This window comes from Psittacula echo (assembly GCF_963264785.1).
Source record: "Psittacula echo genome assembly, chromosome: Z".
NCBI classification, from domain to species: Eukaryota; Metazoa; Chordata; class Aves; order Psittaciformes; family Psittacidae; genus Psittacula; species Psittacula echo.
Genome location: NC_137742.1, coordinates 87,172,021 through 87,191,394, shown reverse-complemented (window position 1 = coordinate 87,191,394; position 19,374 = coordinate 87,172,021). Strand labels below are relative to the sequence as shown.

General features: G+C 39.7%; 1 protein-coding gene across 4 annotated transcripts in view; it reads right to left on the bottom strand.

Annotated features, from left to right (window-relative positions):
- The window catches only part of SLC12A4 (solute carrier family 12 member 4), a gene marked incomplete at its 5' end in the record, with an annotated part of 51,594 nt that overhangs the window by 10,096 nt on the left and 22,124 nt on the right, over positions 1-19,374 (bottom strand). For 3 of the 4 annotated variants that reach the window (XM_080638517.1, XM_080638518.1, XM_080638519.1), the window contains 13 exons: positions 348-467; positions 828-926; positions 1,367-1,485; positions 1,886-2,060; positions 2,508-2,565; positions 4,632-4,730; positions 4,814-4,978; positions 5,925-6,139; positions 8,085-8,326; positions 8,785-8,915; positions 9,240-9,294; positions 9,841-9,987; positions 18,046-18,177. In XM_080638517.1, coding sequence (XP_080494643.1) covers positions 348-467; positions 828-926; positions 1,367-1,485; positions 1,886-2,060; positions 2,508-2,565; positions 4,632-4,730; positions 4,814-4,978; positions 5,925-6,139; positions 8,085-8,326; positions 8,785-8,915; positions 9,240-9,294; positions 9,841-9,987; positions 18,046-18,177 — 1,757 coding nt within the window. The remainder of the gene's footprint in view (positions 1-347; positions 468-827; positions 927-1,366; positions 1,486-1,885; positions 2,061-2,507; positions 2,566-4,631; positions 4,731-4,813; positions 4,979-5,924; positions 6,140-8,084; positions 8,327-8,784; positions 8,916-9,239; positions 9,295-9,840; positions 9,988-18,045; positions 18,178-19,374) is intronic. The other variant, XM_080638520.1, reaches the window with a different exon arrangement.

Genomic DNA, 19,374 nt, shown 5'->3' with positions numbered 1-19,374 from the left:
GGACTATTGTAGACAGACCTTTGCACCAAATCAACTGGAGTAAGATGGCTGCCTTCAGCTGTTCTGGGCCAGATTTACACATGACAGACAGCAGAAGGATAGATCCCAACCAAGTTTCTGCTTCCTGTGACTCTCAAGTGTCACCAAACATCTTTAAGGGCTTTTGTTTAGCTGACACAGTGAAATAATTAAAAAAAACAAAAAAAAAAAAACAAAAAAAAAAAAAGAAAAAAACCTGAAAGTTGTATCTCTGGAGAAATTCTTCTCCAAATGTGAAAGCCAGAGATAATTCATTAAAAAATTGACCCAGTCTCCTTCCTGCTCTTTTCTATCCAGTCAATACTTACCCTTGGTATTCAATGTACTTGTAAATCATGCCTGCAATAAGCATAGCTACCAAAGCGTAATACCAAGATGAAATGAACATCAGTGCTAGGCAAATACTCATGCCTAAAAATGAGAGTGCCCTAAAACAAAAGACAAAGATGCCAGTAAGAAGTAGTGTAGAAAAGCTTAAAAACAAGTCAATTATTCCCTTGCTTTTTATTTTAAATTGTCTGTTCTGAACCAGCAGTGGAAGTAAAGCTTCCAATGAATCTCCCCAGTCCCCAATAGTTTTAAAGTGTCTTGTTGAAATTAAACTCTTATGCCATTAAATACCTTGGTCTGGTCCACTACAAATAAATCTAGAGTACACTACTCTTTTCTAGAGCTGATACCTAAAGCAATAAAAGATGCCCACAACCCTCATGGAGAGGGCTCTTCTGAAACCTCCACTGCAGTTTACAGACTAGGCATTGAGTGTGCTGTGCCAACCTTTTGCTTACCAGTGGTAGTATTTAAATCGAGGCCGCCAGTTTGGAGTTCGAAGAAGAGTTTGTACTGCACATGCTAGATTAACAAAGAGGTAACACATCAAGAAAAACCTGCAGGAGCAAAAAATGGCAAAACCTTTTAGCACGCACATTTACAGATTCTGCCACATATTACAATCATGTGAATGATTTACAGTCAAAATACAGCTGCCCTGTTATGTGTGCCTATCTCTGATTTTTACTAGCCTGAACTATCAGTACACAGTAGTTAAAACAAGTTAGATCTATCCACAATATCAATGCTATTTTTGTTCTGTTATAAAAATTACATTTTCACTAACAAAATAGCAATATACTAAAACATGTTTATTCACATAATACTCCAGAGCAGAAACAAGTAGATTTATATAGAGAGCCTGAAGTCAGAGAATTCACAGAAATAATAAAAGTGGAACTCAGGTTCCAGAATATGGTTCTGAAGGACAATCAAATTAGCAAAACTCAAGATTACCACTCTTCCCCCCTTAAGTAGCAACCTGCCTGTTTCTTACATTGAGAGAATTGGAGCCACCATGTCAAGTGAAGCAATAAGGATTCCTAGCTCTGCAATCAGTGCTGTTAACAAAAGAGCCCATGTCGGTTCACCATTTGCTTTTCCGTGACCAAAAACCTGAAGAAACAGAAACAATAATGTATCTTCCAAGTACTGCATATGGTTATAATGAAAAAAAGAAAATTACATTTTAGAAAACAATAGCAATTTTCCCACATACTTCTGATTCTAGAGCAACAAGTCACATTATTCTAAAGACTTCCTGTGCTTCACTGAATTAGATGCTAATTTTGTTCATAAAATTACTACATATGTCTATTCAAACTCCTTTAAAAATATTCCTAGTTTTTAACGAAAGAAAACAAAGTATTAAAACAAAAAATATTGACCTTCACTTCAGTGCTGGGCAAACTAGGGAAAATAAATCTGACTTCTAAGAGCATGAAGTCAAATAGCTGGTTAGTTACTAGGTACAGAATGGCTCTGGTGATGGCAGTGGTTTTTAAGCTGTACAAACCCAGAGGAAAGGAATGATGTTGTCCTTTGCTATGGCTTGCAGCAGCCGAGGAGCTCCAGTGAGGCTCTGCAAACCTGCTCCGCAGGTAGAGAAGAAGGATCCTATCACAATGACCCATGGTGAGGGCCACGAAAGGGTGCCCACCACTAGGTTCCTGTTCACCGCATCGCCATACCTGCAGAGAGAAACAGCAAGACATTTTGACACTTGCATTTATTTCTGGGGTCTGTTTTAAGATGTCATTTAAATATTATATATATTCTTGATAAGAAAATATAGAAAGTAGGAAACAATATGAGTTACTTTTGATACACAGGTAGGAAGTGTCTGCAGTTTGATTTCAACAATCTGAAAACTTCTTTTTTATTATGTATCATAAAACTCCGATCACATAATTTCCCACTTTCACTTAAAAAAATGCAGGAATTAAAACATAGGATAGAAAATCTGAAGGAGCCATGGTGGAAAATATCAAATCAAATATAAGCAGATTCCCAAAACACTGTTTACAATTTACATGGAAATATGGTTTAGAAGGCTCCTAGAAGTTGAAGGGGCCTAAAATGGGGAAGAATACACCTCCTCTGCAAAAAAAGGAGAAGAGAAATGCAGTAAAACTTACTTGTCTCTCAGGACTACTCCTTCTATGCAGGCTCCAAACAATAATACACAACTGAAGTCTTGAGTAGACATTGTGTTAAAGAAGTATGGTTTAATTAGACATGGCAGATAAAAGCAACCGTAGGAAGTAGTGTGGAAAGTTCAAAATGTGCATTTGCACTGCAGCATCTCCTTTAGTAGAACGTAAAGGTGGTGACTAAATTAATGTCTCATTGATCATATATACCTTCTAATGTTAAAGTGATACAGTTTTTTATTCTAAATTTCATTTTTTAAAAAAAAAATGTTAAATGTTACCATAAAGAAGATAACTCCAGAAGAAATATTTTGATATGTAAACATCAATTTAATCTGTTAGTATAAAACAGAAAATTATTTAAGTGTCTTTCTTTTCTCCATCCTTCTTCTGTGTTTGAAGAGATTTTGGACACACAGAAAACCACTACCTTGCACTTTCTCATTTTGTGGTCTCTGATGGCATTCACATCACCAATAGTCTTTGAATATTGTGTTTGTTATTAATCTGCACTACTGCTGCATTGGTGAGTACACAATACCTCAGGTTTTGGATCTGGCATCACAGTAAAGCTTTTCACCTTGCAGCTTAAGTTTACATGAATAGTTAATTTGTAAACTCTACCCCTGAAATGCAATTGTAAAATATAAAAGGTAATGCAAAGGTAAACACTGATCACACCTAAAAGTTATCACGTAAGCCTTCCACTGGGTGGCGTATTAACACCTACATATAGAGTTACCAACAAGAGAAGTTTTGAACTACAAGCATTTCAACCCTAAAGCTGGGGGTTTCATCTGTGACCTGTCTTAATACTGATTACATCCATGGGAAATGCAGACTTCCTGGTATAAGGTCAGTTCCCAAAGGAACATCTGGAAAAGGCTGTGCTCCAAAGAAGCTGTGACAAGCAAGCTGGAATCCTGAGTTACAGCTTGTTAAGTTCTTGTGAAAACCAGCTCTGAAAAAGCAGAATTTTCAGGACTCCCCATCTTGGTGAGTTGTCCTTTGGGTGGGATTTATTCAGAAAGCTCATACAAAGTTCTGAAGTCCTAGCTCATATTAACTGACTTTTGTCCTCCCCCCCACCCCCCCTTTTTTTTATTCTGCTATGTTAATAAATTGTAATATGATAACTTATATCTCGTTTATCATGACACCAACAGCTAGATGAAGCTGAAAGATGTTGGCTTCATCTTTTCTCTAGCGGGAGAGAAGAGATTAAGACAGTCTTTCCTGAGCAAAGCTCCTGCAGTCCTAAGCCCTGAACTTCAAGTGTGACAAAGGCTGTTCTTCCGAACACATGCTCAGCACCTAGAAATCTGGTATGAAGAACATCCTCATATTCTGCAGATTAAGTGTTCTAGTCTCAGTGGCAACAGGCAGGAAACAATGAGTCGTTCACTCCTTCATGGAGCTCCATACTGAGCAGACCACTTGTAACACCTCCAGGCATACCAGCCAGGATGTATCTAAGAATCATGGAATAGCATTAAATCAGATCAATGTGTTAAAAATTGAGGCGGGGAGAGGTAATACAGTCTTATAAACTGATCTAAGATGGTCTTGTTTCACCAACTTCAAAATAAATACAGAAATTTCTGAATCTTCCTCCTGACCCTCCCCTCCAACCCACTTGGGAAACATCTAGTCTAATCTCTTAACTCCAGTTTATCTTGCCCTAAAATGTTCAAGAAAGCCTATACTCCTTAACATCACTCAAACTGAAAGGCTTTTGTTTGTTTTTTAAAGAACCTGAAATTTATGATCTCTTACATTCCTCATCTTAATGGTCCACTGCATCCTAACAAAATACATACCTGTATTCCACCAGCCTGGAAAGCCATAGATCACTGCAAAGTGAATAGATCATTGCAAAGAAAAGCAATGCAAAGGCAAAAGAAGAAAACAATTACCCTAACGCAAACTGTGGGAATGGAAAACAGCAGGATAATAATTCTAATGCCTTCAGCTCAAGGACTGTTGTTTTTTATTCCTCAGTGTCCAATCTGATAATTTAGCCACCTGAAGGCTGTTTCACAAATGGGATACACAGTCATTCACCCCAGTCACTCACAACATGCCAGGACTCTAATTTTAAAAGGATACAGACTAGTGATGTGGTGATAATAGCAAGAATTGTTCCAACGGGAATGGATTTCTGTGCATCTTTGAGGTCCCCTGACCTGTTTGAACCAGCCATGATACCTGAAAATACATTTTGAACATAAGATCATGGGAGAGAAGAAAGCTCACAGCCCTGTGATGCCCTCTCATCCCAGCATTCTCACCGGTCACTGAAGGGAAGAAGATGCCAACCAGCACCATGAATGAAGTAGCTATGTCTGAAAGCACATACAGATGGAGATTGTTCTTTTGGCCTGCCACATCCACAGATGGGTGATGCGCTTTCTCCAGTATCTCTCCTTTCTCCAAGTAATTGCTCCACAAGTTGTCTTCAGTGTTATCACCACACCACAGAAAAGAAAAGCATGGTTCAGTTCAAACCTGTTCTCATTATAATGGTCTACAACTGAGCATTACAAATGCAATTCAGTGATCAACACAAAAAAAAGGCATGTCAAAGAAAATTTATTTTGCATGCTTTCAAGGGAATCTGTAACAAAACCAATAAATATGTATGAATAGCCTAGAAAAGCATAAGCACTTTTTATCCTTTAATATTACTAGATGCAACATTCTTTTAGCTTCATACCTATTTTAATCCTAAGAAATACACTGAATATTTTTAATGAACCATACCCACCACAGATCAGAGAATCCAAAGCAATAGTGACCAGCTTTCTAGATATAAACAGATTTGCTCTTTAGACAGCAGAAGAATTACAGAATTACATGGTTGGCCTTTGAAAATTCACCAAGTCTGCTTTAGAAACTAGACTAGTGATTCCTGTGAAAAGGGGAACCTTAGACATTCAGCACCTACACAAAGCAACTGTTCTCTGAAGTTGATGTCAATAATGAACACTTTCAAATGATAAATTCAGGAGCAGGAATTACATTACTGGTGTACAAGTACTCTCATCTTTCAGGACATAATCTTAACCTGTCTAAAATTGAGAGTCACAGCTAGACAGAGTTTGGAAAAACTTTACCAACATGTTAGTCTAGCTCATAATCACAGCTAACTTTCTGCTGAAATTATGAGATGTAGAAGGCAAATTTAATCAATTTCACAGCAGACAAGTCCTGTATCTGGACAAAAATGCCATGTACATTTTTTAAAGATAGTAAGACTGGTTTTCTTTATCGAAGATAATTTTCTTCACTGTAATCACATTTCTTCAATCTCTTACTTAAACAGCAGGGAACAGAGTTCAACCCATTTCAACTGCTCAGCATGTCTCCTCCTTAAGAGGGTAAAGAAACACTCTATCATACCTTTCAAAATGCCACTAGCAGCTCCTGGAATTCCTGCTATCTCTGATACATTGTTCATTAGGAAATATTCATCACAGTTCTCAGTGGTTAAGTTTGTGCTATGGCAGAACAGCTCCCAAAGCTTAGAGGCCACAGTAATGTTATCCTTCACTACGGTTTTGGCACAAACATCAAACTGGTCTCTTGACAATGTCCTGTTGCCCAGCATGCAAATACTGGAAGGAAAGCATGGAAACCAGTGTTACTACAAAATGAAATCCACCCTTCACATAATTCTTCATTTGTACTGTGGAAACCTCAAGTGGCTCTAGCCTGCTAAGTACAGCAGCTTCAAAAAGATGGTGGTAGCAGGACAAAGACTGTGTGACTGTTTCCCTTAAGGGTCAGAAGTATAAAGCCACTTACCCAACTATTTTGAGAGAGGTATAAAAAGCTACATCAGTGTGATTTATTGAATTTGGTAAATTTACTTTGAAAGGGAAAGATTAGGTCACTTTCCCTCCCCTCCACACCCCACGCACATACTTCCCTTCTCCCACCCCACCATCCCCCCGAGTTAAACAGAACTACTGGAGTGGAAAAGCTGTGAATAGTAGGATTCAAATTCCTAGATATATAGAAAGTCTAAAGACATTAGAAATCACATTTCCCCAGTTTCTGTAGAGTAGCATTCAAATGACCTGACATTTTAGCTTCAGACACAGGAACACACATTTCAATCACAATAAGCAAAGGTTCTTCTTGTCGGAAGATACTGTGCATAGTTCCTAAAAATCCTCCAGTGCCTGTTGTGCCTGACCTCATCACAAACATAGTTTGTTCCAGCACTGAAAAATTTTAATCCAGTTCTCCAAAGATGGTTCCACAAGACATGGTGATAAAACCTAACAGCTTGGGTGATGTAACTTAACAGCTTGCTACCACTCAAAGTTCATTCAATTTCTCTTCCCAGTGCCAGGAAACACTCACAGGAAAAAAAATAAAATAACTGTTTCTTTCATTTTAATAAGTTTAATTGTTTCACACATGTTATCAATCAATAAAGCCAGGAAAAATGGAAGAGATGGAGCCATTTCTGTAGGGTTTGCAGGACTGTGAACTGTAACTTCAAAGAAGCTTTCCCCTCCAGAATTAAAAATAAGTACAATGTCTAGTTACTTCAGTGAGTAACTAGAAGTTGTACTAGTTTCTCCAGAGAAAGAAATATAGCCCAACAAAGAAAGATAGGGAGGCCATTCAAGAACAATCCAAGAGATAATAAGGGGGAGGTAGAGACATTGTTTTATTTTTACTGCTGTAAACCTGCCAATGTTATAAAACATTATAATCAACGGGCCCATAATACCTAAAGGGAGCCCTTGAGGGCTGCAAGTACTTAGTTATGGTCACAACATTTTAAGATGTGAATAATTACACAGACTCGACTCCTCTATTTCCATTCCATTCATCTCTTGTCAGCAGTATCAGGAAATACTGTTTGCATTTCTGGTAAAACACATGTATCCACATTACTGCTCTGAGTTTAAGAAATCCTATTATATGTTTAATATACATGCCAAGAAGCACGTATTGTGTTCAGAGCAGGACTGCTCACACAGCAGAATAATCTACTTCCAGACCAAGAGGAAGTTTTCCTGGGGCCTCAGCACGGCCCCACCATCACACCTCCCCTAAGAGATACCCTATTTCTCAGCAAGCAGCCTCATCACACCACCACAGTTTCCAACCACGAAGGCAGCACATCATTCATGTCTGACTGGCCTGCGGAAAACAGACCTGCCAAACTGCTTCCTACTGCCTGCCATAAATAACTGTGCAAAATTCTTGCTAAAATGTAACTCAACAGCTGTAGGCTAAGGTACTGGACTGTCTTCACAGGAAGCAGAGAAATGTCAGCCTCCATCAATCCAATTACTCACCACAAGACTTCTTTCTACCAAAACAGTTAAAGAGTGTAACCACGCATTCATTTTAGCCTACAAAACATCTATTCCATGAGCTCTGCATGAAGAAGATGACCACTGTCACTATATACAGCTAAAAAAAATCAGAAGTAATTCACAAAAAAGGTATGAGGCACAAGTTTTAAGTAACTTCTACTGAACCTGACGCTCCAGACCTGCACGCAAACTTATATCCCCATCCAGAAATACTACTCACGGAAATTCAGGTGGATCAAAGATGGACTTGATCGCTCCAGCATAAATGGACAGTATAGATATTACTACACAGGCCAAGAAGAGGGAAGCAAACTTGTTTACGTATTTCACACCCACAAAGACCACCACTGCCATCAGGATGAGGAATACAGTGCCATACACCCTCATGTTGTTCAGCATAGCGCTGGATGCATCATGGGCACCAGATGGATGAAAAATTGCTGCTTGTGGTACAATATATGTCTGAAAGAAGAAGAAAGCAAGCTGAAGGAACATGGGAACAGACCTCTATATTACCATAGTGATCTTGTACCTATACTGGAAATATAAATCACTTCCCAATTTGCAACATGCTCTTCACCTGAAACCTTCAGTTTATACAAAAAGTCAAGGGTTATATAATGGCCCATTCTATTTCCATTGTACAACTGCGCCAACTTTATCAGTGATGAGCATGTGTCTGATTCATTCCTACTTCCATCTATGTTTTCAGAAGAGCTTCCATTCTGGATACTCACAGAACACGCAGCATTCAAAGGGAAGCAGTAGCAGTACAGAATTAGACACCAAGAAACCAGGGATCTTCTGGTCTCTACCCAGAAATGTGTATACAAACATGGGCCAAGAATACTGGGGCATTTTCTGCATGCTAAAAAGCATATAGAAAGTCCTAAAAGCAGGACTTCTCCAGTACTACTCACCAATAAAATCTCAATGGCACCAAGGATATACATGGCTCCTGCAAATGTTGTTCCCAGATAAAAGCACAGCCCTACAGCTCCACCAAACTCTGGGCCCAATGACCTAGATATCATGAAGTAGGAGCCACCAGCTATGAAACAAGAAAAGTGAGAGTAAAATTATCATTGATTTATTGCCATAAATTGTAAAATATTCACAAGAATACAACAAAATCAGACTGTGTATCTGTTTTGGAGAGGGAGGGTCAATTCAAATATCTTTCTCTTAGCACAGGGGTAACTAAAGACCAAATAAATTAATCTTTAGCTTAATTGATAAGAAGAAGAAATACTAGATATGAATTTGGCTTTTTATCCTGGCTTTAGCAAATTTCTCTGGAATAAAATCATACTAACAGCTTATAGGAACTTTTTATTTTTTAAACACAAATGAGAGGTTTGCTAACTATACTTACCTGGAACAACACCATTTGTGGCAATAGCACTCATTGATATGGTAGTCAGCATAGTCTGGGGAAAACAAGGAAAATTAAGCAATTGTGTCAACAACATTTTTAAAACCGATTTCTTGATAGATTAAAGCTGCCACTGCACATAGGATACAATATTTCTATGTATTCTGCCTTGACAGGTCATTATCTGAAAGCAAATAAGGGCAGCAGGAATTTAATCATCAAGCTGTTGAGATTTTTGCCTGAGAGATGACCACTGCTTTATCAGGTCAAGTAACGTGTCTGCAGACACAGGAAGACAAGAGAGTGCAGGTGTCCCCCCATATGCAGATCTGAGATTCCAGCAAAGCAGGCAGCCATAACCTGGGACAGGCACAGAAAACAGCTGTCTGCTGAACAAACACTAGCTTCAAGATTGCACCTGCACTAGACACAGTTTGTCAGTTCAGAAATACTAGGGGAAACACATGGCTACAAACATAGCCTAAGTGACTAGCATAATTCTGGCTTTTCTTTACACATGTATCTACAATGCAGCCTCTCCAAATTTCTCAATAGTTTCACAGAGGTTATGTCTCATGCATTATTTTACCTATATACTTACACAACAGCAGCAAAGTAATACTATCAGGAAGGACTGAAGAACTCCAGCCATTCCCACCATCCAGGTCAGTCGAAGGAAGAGAATAACCCCGAAGATATTCTGCATGCATGGTAAATACACCCCCATCAGGGTGCCCATGCTGGGTGACTGAAAAACAAGTTCATTGCCATTTATTAACTGCAATTATTTAAAGCATAATAACAAAAAAACCCTACAACTTCTGTTTTTTCAAGTGGTAGAAATCTGGGAAACACGAAGTAGACCCACACATGTACTATTGTCCTGGACACAAAACACGAAGTAAACTCCAAAACTACAAATTCCTGAACAAAATGCTGACCTTAATACATCTTCACATTTGAAGTAATTATACTCAGCATATAACACAAATTACTAACAACAGAACATACATGTGTTTAGTTTACTGTAGAATCACAGAGTTTGTAGTATGAAACCTGCTGAGTGCTCTAGACACAAGTAAAACAGATCTTACCCTAATCCCCAGAGTTTACAGATTAGTTCCACGGAAAATATACTTTTTTGATGTAACAACTTGAAAAGATTTGGAAGCAATCTGGAGACATACATAATGTATTTGCTTCCATTTTAATATATTTCACGCAAAACTAATGATTCCAACCTTTCTCATGTTTAATGTTAGTATCAAACTCTGAATTATTTTTGACAGTGACTGAGAAAATACAAGTTAGTTGCGTGACTTCACAGGAAGTGATAACAGAATTTAGTAGTCTTACTAACAAGAGTGAATCGTTTCTTTTCATCCTTCTAATGAGTGAAGTATTTCTTACCATCCTTCTAATTATCAGTTAGTTTGCAGACAGTGACTCCCAAACATCGGCTAGCTTGGGAGGCAATAAAGTTTGTAGACTGTCACAGTTTTAAATCTTTGCCAGCTATCAGAAACTTGCAGATACTGCTGGTTTCAGCTAATTTGTGATTACTGGGGCATTCAACTGTGCCAAAGGTGAAAAGTGCGACCTGAGGAAGACTGCTTGCTTCATCTTGAAAACCGCTGCCCACATGAAGAAGACTACTTACTTCAACTGGAAGACCCCTACCCACAGCCATTGGAGGGCAGTGCGCAAGCACCAAAAGGGAGGAGACTTATGATAATGAGTACCTAAACTAATTGTACTATCCCTGCCGAACTCTAGGGAACCTAATGAATATGTATGTTTGTGTGTAATAAATATCTGCTTGCTTAACCCCTCAGTGTGCAAGTTAGGAGGAGCGATCCCCCTTGCACCTGGCACCGTAATAAACATACCTGCTTTATAACTCTGAGTTGTAGAGTCTGATTTCATGCTTCAATTTTTGTGCTTCACTGGCATTCAACACAGTATCTTGTAGAATTCTCCTTTGCCCAAATAGTTACCGTCAGAAGACAGTCAGATCCAAAACAATGATATCAAAATGCCACTGATACAGGTTTTATTTCATGGAATACAAAAGTATTCCATGTGCACTGGCACACCTAGCACTAGCAGTGTTTCAGGGACTGAAACCTCTGTGGCTTCCTGCCAAGATATTTCATTGCTCCTGCTCTCTGAGGCCTTGTTTTGCATTTAAAATTATACAGAACACTGAAACAAAGGGGGAATACAGAGTGTAACTTCTCAAAGGCTCATCCCTCTTCATACTTTCTATAAATAAACCTGAATTCCAAACCCTATTGCAGATAGACAGCATTTAAAGAAACCCATGAACAACCATCCAAATAAGAAGGGTATTAAAGGCAGGTGACAACACTTGTCCACATTTGACTTCACATAGCATTAACTAAATGCAAATATAAACAGGTCACATGCACCCTTATAGAGAAATTAGTCATGAATCAAAAGCAATAGTGCTTAAGACAAGCATATCATTCCTTAAATGGCTGTCAAAAAACATTGTTCTTACCTTGTCTTCACTATGGAAAAAATTAGTTACCTTAGGTATGTCAAGAGTATATTTTATTATACAAAACAAAATCATAGAAGAATCAAATGGTTGCAAGATCACCAGGTTAAAATAAGCAACCTAGGAATGTAGTGCTTCAACTTGGAACTACATGTTACAACTTGAAATCTCCTCATCTGCATTAGAAATCTGCTTTGCCAGAGATGAAGAAACACTGTGCCCAAGAACACGATCTGAACAGTTCTGTGTTAGAAAAGCCAGGAATTGATGACTGAGTGTTTTGAAGTCAGTTTTGAATTCCCTGTGTGACTACAGCTAAATCAGATCAACCAGACTTTCCCCATAGACACTGACTTGGGTGAACCTGCTGCAGTGCACAACAGACCCACATCACAGAATCACAGAATATTAGGAAATGGAAGGGACCTCAAAAGATCATCCAGTCCAATCCCCCTGCCAGAGCAGGAACACCTAGATGAGGTTACACAGGAATGTGTCCAGGCGGGTTTTGAATGTCTCCAGAGAAGGAGACTCCACAACCCCCCTGGGCAGCCTGTTCCAGTGTTCCGTTACTCTCACTGAGAAGAAGTTTCTTCTCAAATTTAAGTGGAACCTCTTGTGCTCCAGTTTGAGCCCACTACCCCTTGTCTTACCATTGGTTGTCACCGAGAAGAGCCTGGCTCCATCCTCGTGACACTCCCCCTTTATATATTTATAAACGTTAATGAGGTCACCCCTCAGTCTCCTCTTTTCCAAACTAAAGAGACCCAGCTCTCTCAGCCTTTCCTCATAAGGGAGATGCTCCACTCCCTTAATCATCTTTGTAGCCGTGTGTTGGACTTCCTCCAGCAGTTCCCTGTCCTTCTTGAACTGATGGGACCAGAACTGCACACAATATTCCAGATGCGGTCTCACCAGGGCAGAGTAGAGAGGAAGGAGAAACCTCTCTTGACCTACTGACCACCCCCCTTCTAATACACCCCAGGATGCCATTGGCCTTCCTGGCCACAAGGGCACAGTGCTGGCTCATGGTCATCCTCCTATCCACCAGGACCCCCAGGTCCCTTTCCCCTACACTGCTCTCTAATAGGTTATTCCCCAACCTGTACTGGAACCTGGGGTTGTTCCTACCCAGATGTAACACTCTACGCTTCCCCTTGTTATATTTCATCACATTTTTCACAGCCCAACTCTCCAGCCTGTCCAGGTCCCGCTGGATGGCAGCACAAACTTCTGGCGTGTCAGCCACTCCTCCCAGCTTAGTGTCATCAGCAAACTTGCTGACAGTACACTCAATTCCCTCATCCACGTCATTGATGAAGATATTGAATAATACTGGTCCCAGTACTGACCCTTGAGGCACTCCACTAGATACCGGCCACCAACTAGACTCCGACCCATTGACCACAACTCTCTGGCTTCTGTCCTTCAGCCAGTTCGCAGTCCATCTCACCACCCGACCGTCCAGTCCACACTTCCTCAGTTTAGCTGTGAGGATGCTGCAGGAGACTGTGTCAAATGCTTTACTGAAGTCAAGGTAGACCACATCCACTGCTCTGCCATAATCCAACCACCTTGTTATGTCTTCATAAAAGGCTATGAGGACCCACATCATAATGGTTTGCAACAGACTTGCCCTGTGAGTTCTACCAGCATGGGACCAGAGCTGTTACTCTGCTCTTGCAATGCCACACTACAAAGAAATAATCCCCAAAATGTCACCAGCCATTTGGACAAAAATTGCCATCCTACAGAACTAACCTGACCAGCTTTGTTGAGATTATGTGTAAAGACAAAAAGAATTGTTGTCTTCTGATACAAACAGAAATGACACTTGTACAGGAGTATCCTGCTTAGGGTAAGAATTTTTACATGAGTTGCTCCAGTGGTACAGCGGAAGAGGATCTTCTCAGGGCGTTCATTATAGTGGACCCATCTCCTCAAGAAGGGGAGGTTCAGGTACTTTTGATTCAAACACCTTCATCTGATTCACATTGTGTCTTTAGTTGCGTAAATATTCACTGAGGCCTAAATGATATCAGGCACCAGGCAGATTTTGCCTTGCACAAGGGCTTCCCATTGTCACCTTAATGTACTCTTTCCCTCTCAAAGACACATTCCACATTATTTTATCATCTATCTGACTATTCATCCATCAGTCACTTCCCCTCACAACCAACATCTCTGAACCCCCCAGCAAGTGAATTTATCAGAGGTGTGGGTATCTCAGAGGAAAAGGAGTTCCTAAGAGTTTGTCAAAACTGGCATCTGGAAAAAGAAAAGAAGCCCAACCTATTGCGCCTACACAGGACAAGCAAGTGGAGTACACTTACTGTATATCCTATACACAGTCTTACAAACACTACTAAAGCAGGTGAGTGAGAAATGGTCCATTAGTTGTATAGTCACACACAAGTGTCTGCCCACAGGCAAAACCCAAACCACAGTATTACTAAATGTACCTCAGGCATAAGAGTTTAGTCTGGATTTTCTTACCCTGTATAATCAAAAACACTGGTATAAAAGAATCATGATCCACAAACAGCACTTGAAGCAGGTTGTTCACAGAAATATTTAACACTAGTAATCTGCAGTGACTTGACCCTTTTTTATAGCATCTTAGAATCAGGAAGTGATACTGAACTAGTGCTGAAGTCTCAACAGAAAGCAATCTGAAATAAGAAGGGTATTATCTTGACCAAACAGCCACCAAATGAAAAAAAAGAACACCACCCCACACAGCATAAAGGAAATAAACATTTTGAAGAACACTGGTTAGATCAACCAGGAAGGGACAGAAAAATCTCGAAAGCAGTTTCAGTGATGCAGATCATGTTTCCGTTCACTCTAGCCAGCTGCAGACACAAAATTGATACAAATATTGATCTGAGTCTGAAGGACACTATTTCCATTGTGCCAGCATGATGGGTTATCAAAGTATTTGGCTGCAGGGCTTGAGGACATTGATCGGTAATGACAGCTTTTATGGCTGTTTTGTGGCATGGGGCCAGACAGCAGCACAGAAATGAAATGGTGAGTTAATCTCATTTTTCATCATGAGATGAGAAGGGGATTTTTTTATAGTACTGAGACTATTAAGTGCTTTAGTACAATATTGTATTTAGAAGAGATAAAAAGCAACCCTATTTCTACCTTTTTACATGGAACAGTGTTGATCTTATCTGATGTGTATCTAAAAGAATATCAAAAAATATTTAATGGGAATGCTGAAACAGGGTAATATGTTCATATTCAGCCATCTTGCACTGAAACTGTCCTGATCTTCCCTCGAATCTTCCACAAACTCTGAAGCCATTATTCCAAGAGATTAGAAGGGGGATAGTAATGTAATGTATTTTCCAGATCCTGTGTAAATATTCAGGTCTCTTTTGGTGTAGTCACTGTAGGAAGCAGATGCTGAAAACAGCAATCTCCACAAGCTGAAGCACACCATTCTCCAGACCTTTAAGCTTTAAACTAAGGTTAAACTTTGGGAGAGGGATCTCTTTTTTGACACCTGCCCCTCAGAGATTCAGACACTTTGTGTGCACACAGTTGCCTTGCCTCTTTTTCGTGTCTGTGGGGTTTTTTTTGTTGGTTTGGGGGGGGTTTCTATCATTTGAATGGATGTGATTCAGCGGGCAGGAGTGTGCTAGGTCACAGGAAGGTATTCAAAGAGACCTGTCTTACCTGCTCAGAGAGGGAATGACATATTCACTTACTGAAAGGACTGCTTTCTTCATTCAGTTTTTGAATACCACATCTAAAGTCTGCTCACCCCCTTGCTCCAGTTCTCGCCTACGAGATGCCAATTCCAGTGAGAAACACATCAGGAGAGACAGCTTACTTCTTCACACTTTGTCATGCTGGCTGGGTATGTACTTGCTGAGTGTACCCAGGACAACATTCAGCAATGAATCAGTTAACAATGCTGGCACTTAGCAGGTTCTGTTCTTATGGGGCTGGGGTGGATATTCATGCTTCTGTACTAATAATGCTTAAATGGGAAGGATAAGGTATCAGCAGGAGATTGATTTATACTTCAAAGATGATTAAAAACAAATGTGAGGAAGAATCCCATTTGCACAGTTTCTGGATACTTTCAATCCATAGCACTATACAGCTACTGCTTTTGAAATTCTTGGTTTAATGGTTATAATTATTAGCAAAGTTAATATTCCATCTTCTTATATTCTACAAGATGTTTCATATTTCAATATGAAAAAAGGAAAAATTTTCATATTTCATTAGAAAAATTTCATATAGCTCATAGCAAGAGAGAGAGAAGAAATGCAGACTACAGTTATAGTATTACAGCTGATGCTATTTATCCCAGAGACAGACATGCTAGGCAAGGAGCTGCTTAAGGAAACTGCAGTGTTTACACAGAAAACACTGAGATATTAACACAGGATGACATTGTCACTTTTGGAATGGTTACTCAACCCATGATACAAAAAACATCTGAGAATCTGCAAACACACATTTTGGGGACGTGGGAAAGCATAGTTCAGAACAATCCAGGTATTAAGCCAAAACTCTGTTTTGCCGTAGAAGCATAGCTTTAACAAGGACAACAGTTCTTTTTTATGGCAGTAAACAGTTAACAGTTAAGCAAGTGATAACATAAATCATTCCTAAATGTAAAAATATTAACACCAAATCTTACAAGTTACTCTACCACTGTTTTAAACAACTTTTCAGTTTCCTGTTATTTGCTCCATCTTACCTTATGAAGGTAAAATACATTTGCTTTAACCAACTTTACACTACAGATCCATTACCAAATTCTCCCTTTTCTTTTTCCAACAGGGAAGTAAGTGACTAGCTTTCAGATTAGACTGCATCTTATCCTGGTATTCTGGTCATGCAATTAATAAGGAAACAAACAGCAAACGCAGTCAGAACTTCCTCAAAATAGTAAAGAGAGTACACATATTGTATCACACTCCATTCTATCTTTGTTAGGTAATAATCAATCTCCTTTTGATAGTAGGCTGAAAATTATTTTAGATTATGCAATAACACCATATTAGCAGCTGATGCCTGTCATTACTCCATCAAAAGCTTGCTAAAACAGAGATGCAGCTGACATTTTGAAGGTAGAAACTCTGGATAGACTCAGCAATTAGTGTAACACCAAGTACCACACAAAAGAAATTCACAATTAAAAGGTTTAAGTTACTTTTCTGATGTAAGCTTACAGTATCAGAATGCAGCGACTATACCCAGATGACCTTCACTCAGCCTTGCAATGATGTAATATTAACCACAATATTACAGCACTTCAGTGCCCATGGTCTTAGATAAAATTGACTTTTAAGCTTCAGTGTTGACTAAACAACTTTCTTAACCCCAGCGTAAAGCCTTGCAGAGTAAGCAACTGGAGTGTGAGTAAGGGAGCTGGAATCTGGTGTTCTGCATGGGGCAACATGCATTCTCTGAGAACAACGTGCTGGTTTTCAACATTATCATTACCATCTCTTTCTGAAATGGCTCAAACTTTAATAGGGCAGTACTATAAAATCTGTAGAATTCAAGTGCTATCTTAGCTTTTTGGAAGACTTCCTTTTGACAAGATTTGCAAGTAGACTGACAGGCCTGCAAGTGTCATAAAATGCAACCACACCACTTGAGGATTTAGCACTAACTGAAACAACCTGCTGGACTGCCAGATCACTAAGAGCAGCAGTTCGAACAGCCCTCCTGATAGAAATCTAACTACCAACAGCCAAACCCCACCTTATACCTAGTTATTACAAGGCCAGCCCAAATGGCCTAACCATCTAAATGCTGATCCTTTGGGGCAGAATTCCACTGCCTAAGTGCCTAATACCAGAATGACTCTTCAGCTGCCCCAGGGTGTCCAGTCTGAGCTCCAGCCACTGCTCTAGAAGGCTGCTGTCTCCTGCAAGTCCTGTGTCATACCTACCAGGCTTGGAGAGATGCGTAAGATGCCGCTGGGCAGCTAAAACAGCACTAGGAAAAAGCTGGGAGGGTTGTCTTGTTGTTTATTCTATTCACCGCTAAAAGCCTATCCTCCTTTTCTTAATCCATAACAAGTGTACCTAACTGCACTGTAGTGCACAGTGCTTAAGCACAACATCTGCCCCAATTCTTTTTTAACATCTGGTTAGCTACAGAGTTCTAAGTTATTTCTTTGCAACAGCGTCATGGCTCCTGACAGAGGATAAGATAAAATAGATAGGATCCCAGCTTCTCAAAAAATACGTAGGGAATTATGCCATTTATCAGCTGGCCATGCAGAGAATTTTTACTTACTTTTGACACTTTTTTCTTCGAGCCATCAGTACTTTCTGCTTCTTCATGTTCCTTAACACCTTGCGTAAGATTTGTGTAGTTGACCAACTTGCCAAGCAGAGATGACACTTTTGGTCGTATATCAAGTTCTTCCTGTGGAAGAAGGCAACTAGTCAATTTCTGCAATTCACAGCATTTATGAAGAGTGGCTCGGGTCACGCTTTCCTGGCATGTCTGAAGCCGCCAGGGAATACACCAAGAAAATTATCCAGGGAGTAACAGAATATTTTATTGTGCTGATCAAAGCATTTAATTTACTGAAAGGAGTGCAACTCTTATGAGAAAAGGCTATGCCCACAGGTCCGCACTGCATGTATTCTTCTCCTTAGGTGCTGAAAAGCATGAATTACAGCAACAAAGTCTGAGCTTTGGAACTGTAAGAAAATTAACAGGTACCTTGCCTGTGTCCCTCATGTCAGCTTGTATCAACAGATATACTTTTTAAAGTGTCAAGATGCCTAACAAATTACAGCTTTAGTGATTAAAACTCCAGTCATTGTAGGCATGCACGCATTCTGATTATTTTAGTACATTATTCAAACTATGTCATCTAACTCATGTGGATCTAGGTAAAAATCCCAAAAGCCACAAGCAGAGAGGCCTCACATCTTTACATTTATCCCACCCAACTTCTCTTTCTGAAACTAAGGTCAAGGGGAAAAAAGAAAAAGGGGGAAAAAAATAAGAACAAAATCATTCTCTCCCTCTTTCTCTATGAAACTAAACTGTCTTATGCATCTAACTGCACAGTAAGTAATGCATGGTAAAGAGAAACAACTTTCTACACAGGAAATAAAAAAAAATAATAAGAAAGATTTCACTGTCTTGAGTGTTATCATATTTTCCTGTATTACCACAAAGTTCCCAGTAGAATCAGCAGAGTTACATGCTATGTACCCGATAGAAACTGACCCCAAATGGCTAAGCAGATGCCACGAGCCAAGCATCCCTTTTCTGACCGCTTCCTCTGCTCTGATCTGCACTTCACATCTTTAAAAACCTGACTCAATTCCTTTCAGAAAGGGGTAACACATGCTTCCTGTTCAGTTGAGCAGCATGGCCTTTGGGATGCTCTTCCCTCTCTGCAGTAGCACATGAGGAGCCCACAGACCCGGTGTGGTAAGGCATTACTGCTTGTGAAAAATGCAGGCATGTAAATAATAGCAGCCGTGCCACAAGTGACCACTCTGCATGACCTGAAAGTGAGGTTATCCTGGTCACAGATTTACCATGCCTTGGAGGGAGGAGGCCTGAGAGCATGTTTCCAAGTCTTTTAGCTCAAGCACGCTG